The sequence below is a fragment of the Lathyrus oleraceus genome, chromosome 6 (assembly GCF_024323335.1).
Source record: "Lathyrus oleraceus cultivar Zhongwan6 chromosome 6, CAAS_Psat_ZW6_1.0, whole genome shotgun sequence".
Taxonomy (NCBI): Eukaryota; Viridiplantae; Streptophyta; class Magnoliopsida; order Fabales; family Fabaceae; genus Lathyrus; species Lathyrus oleraceus.
Window position 1 is genome coordinate 3505657 of NC_066584.1, and position 2940 is coordinate 3508596.

At 35.6% G+C, this 2940-nt stretch overlaps 1 protein-coding gene across 1 annotated transcript; it reads right to left on the bottom strand.

The window, feature by feature from the left end:
• Positions 1-275: 275 nt before the first annotated feature.
• Positions 276-2620, bottom strand: LOC127097198 (aldehyde oxidase GLOX1). The gene is made up of 2 exons (XM_051035703.1): positions 1742-2620; positions 276-1276 (listed from the first exon to the last, which is right to left on the bottom strand). The coding sequence occupies exons 1-2, from the start codon at positions 2555-2557 to the stop codon at positions 356-358; spliced, it is 1737 nt and encodes a 578-aa protein (XP_050891660.1). The 5' UTR covers positions 2558-2620; the 3' UTR covers positions 276-355.
• Between the last annotated feature and the right edge of the window lie 320 nt (positions 2621-2940).

Below are 2940 nucleotides of genomic sequence, written 5' to 3' on the forward strand. Positions count from 1 at the left end.
AATTTGATAAATTTAAAAAATATTTTTTATGATCTTGAGATCTGACCTTTTTAAGCAAATAGACTTATAAAAAGCCTAGGTTTTTTCTTATTTAAAAGAAAAATCTAACTTGACATAGATTTGTGTAGACTAGTTTATATAAGGCTAAACCAAATATATGAGATCTGACAACAACAAAAAATCTCAAAAAATCTCAACATACCTTGATATTATAATTTTATTCTGTAAATGAGACCTGATAATTCTCAAAAAATTATCTCATTAACTAGAGAGAGTTAGCAATAACCATTTTCTTTTATAAGATACTAAAATACAATTTATTATTCATCATATCATATATAATTACATTTGAAAATCAAACTAAATGTACCCAAACACCTTCACTAGGAATCTCTCTATGAACCACAAAGAACATATAAAAACCAGGAGGTGCATGAACAGGTGAACCAGGCACAGTAACCTCAATTTCAAAACTTGTTCCTTCCACCTTAACCACTTTATTTGACTCCAACACCAACAACCTCTGATTCATCGAAAACGAATGCGTATTAAAAGACGGCGCCAACATTGTAGCATAAACCAGATTCTGATCCAACATTGCTTTCACCTGAAACTTCAACTTCAACTTTTGACCATACTTTAGTGACCCTAAAATAGAAGACAAAATCCTCGGACGAACATTCGCGAAACCCGGTTCAAGATAAGAAGGTGAAAAAGCTTCAAGACTAAGTTCAGTTGGAAACAAAACATTAGCAAAACTATAACCAATATGAGGGTTACTACCACCAACAATAACCCTTCCATCACGAACCAAAACAGCAGTAGAATGATACATTCGTGGTGTATTAGACGGGTTTTGTGACTCGAACCGTGAACCGGATGGGTTTTTTGTTTTATAAAGAACCGGGTTTAAAACCGGTTCTCTTCCGAGCTCCCAACCGGCTGTCCCTGAACCCGCTCCGTTAATTATCAAAACGTCACCGTTTGGAAGCATTACCATATCACTCATGACTCTACCTTCTGGCATGGTTTCAACTACCCAATTCGGATTCGGGTCGGTTATTTTGATTCGGGCACAAGTATTCAAAGCTCCGAAAAATTCTTTTGCTTCTGCTCTTTGATAGGATCCTTTTGGTGCTCCACCACAAACCAAAACCTCAGCTTCTATTGTTCTTGATTGAAGATTTTTTAATGGTAACAAAACACTAGAACCTGTGCTTGGATAACTCCTAGGTTCTCCACCTGGTACTTGTGGAAATGTCTTCACCACTAGATTCTAGTTATTTTTGGAACACAAATTAAAAACATCATCAATCTAATGTAGCAAAAATTCAAAACTAGAAACAAAAAAAATATCTTCACACATGGCTTTGACATTTCAAGAAATGCATTAAATTTGAACGTTACAAAGTATACATCACAAATAAAAACAAATTAACAATTCACAAGGCATAGACTCTCACAATTTTGATAGACATGGTTTGAATCCTAGAATTATGTTGAACCTGTGCTTGAATCCTAGAATTATGTTGAACTTAGCTACTAATTGAATTGAGCTAGTTTAAGAGGACATACCAACTGCAATTTTAGTTCAATATAAAAAGAACAAATTTTAAAGGATATATCATTTTACTATTATAAATAAAATTTATTAGCTCAGTTATTATATAGATTAATTAATAAAACTAAGAAGTTAATGGTAGTTTATAACAGAGATAAGATGAAGAAAGAGTAAAACTACCTTATTATAATCGAAGAGGATGGCTCTGTTGTTAGCAAAGATGAAGAGGTGGCCATCAACATTGAGAAAAACAAAAGGGTACAAATTATTCTCTGCACCAGGGTCATTCGTTTGAACCAAAAATGGTAAACTATATAAATTTACTGCACTAATGTCATTTTTGGGGTAGAATTCATAGTTAAATTGTTTTCTACCGCCGATGATAATCTGACGGCCGTCCGGCAGTTTTTGATTAGTAGCATACCATCTCCGAGCAGTAAGTCCGCCGGCGATTTCCCGCCAATCACAGTTGTTACAAGGTTCAAAGGTTCGAACGGTGTGATCTCCGTCATTGAAACCGCCTGTTTGGACAAGTGTTCCGGAGGAGTTCACCCCGCCGGAAGAACACCAAACATCGGTTTGTACAAACAACGGACGGAAAGTGTTGGATAAGACGTTGTATTCGACGGAATGCGCCGTGCAATCGATTTTAACGGCGGTTTCTGTCGGGTCGTTACGACATTTCCCATCGGGTAGAGAAAGGTTGGAGAGACCGAAGTCAGTCCGGTCGTATATGATTAGCCGGTCGTTGTGAAGGAGTTGCATGTGCATGGCTACAATGCCAATGTTTTTTTGTAGTAGCTGCCATTGTCCTTTACCGGCGGTGGCTACCGGAGATATGATGGTGGTTATGAGAAGTGGAAGAAGGAAGAAGAGGAGACACGTGGGGGTAGTGGTGGTGGTGGTCATTGTTGTGTCGAAATTGTAATTGAGATGAAGTGACAAGATATGTTTTCTAGTGTTATACTGGCTCATGGGTTTAAATAGTGTGTGCATGTGACTAATGTACACAATGGTGTAATTGATAATTCATTTTCTAGCTTTTGTTTTTTGTTATGGTGATGACGTTAATGTAGTTTTTTTTCATGGCTATCTAAAGTCTCGGTTAAGTTTGGTGGAGGAGTTAGATTAGATTTTGGTAGATTCTGTTATCAAAACTAGAAAGTGAAAATTTACATTTGTGGGAGAAAATATTAAGTTCAACTGTGATTTAGGTCTATGAGAAAAATAAGTCAAATACCTAATATGTTAAAGTTTTAGTTACAGAGGTAACTTTTTGTTCTTTTATAATTCTCAAACATTAATTCTGTTGTTACCTCTAACTTTCTTGAATTTTTTCCGAGAATTGTTATGTTTTAGATAGAATAATATTCTATTAA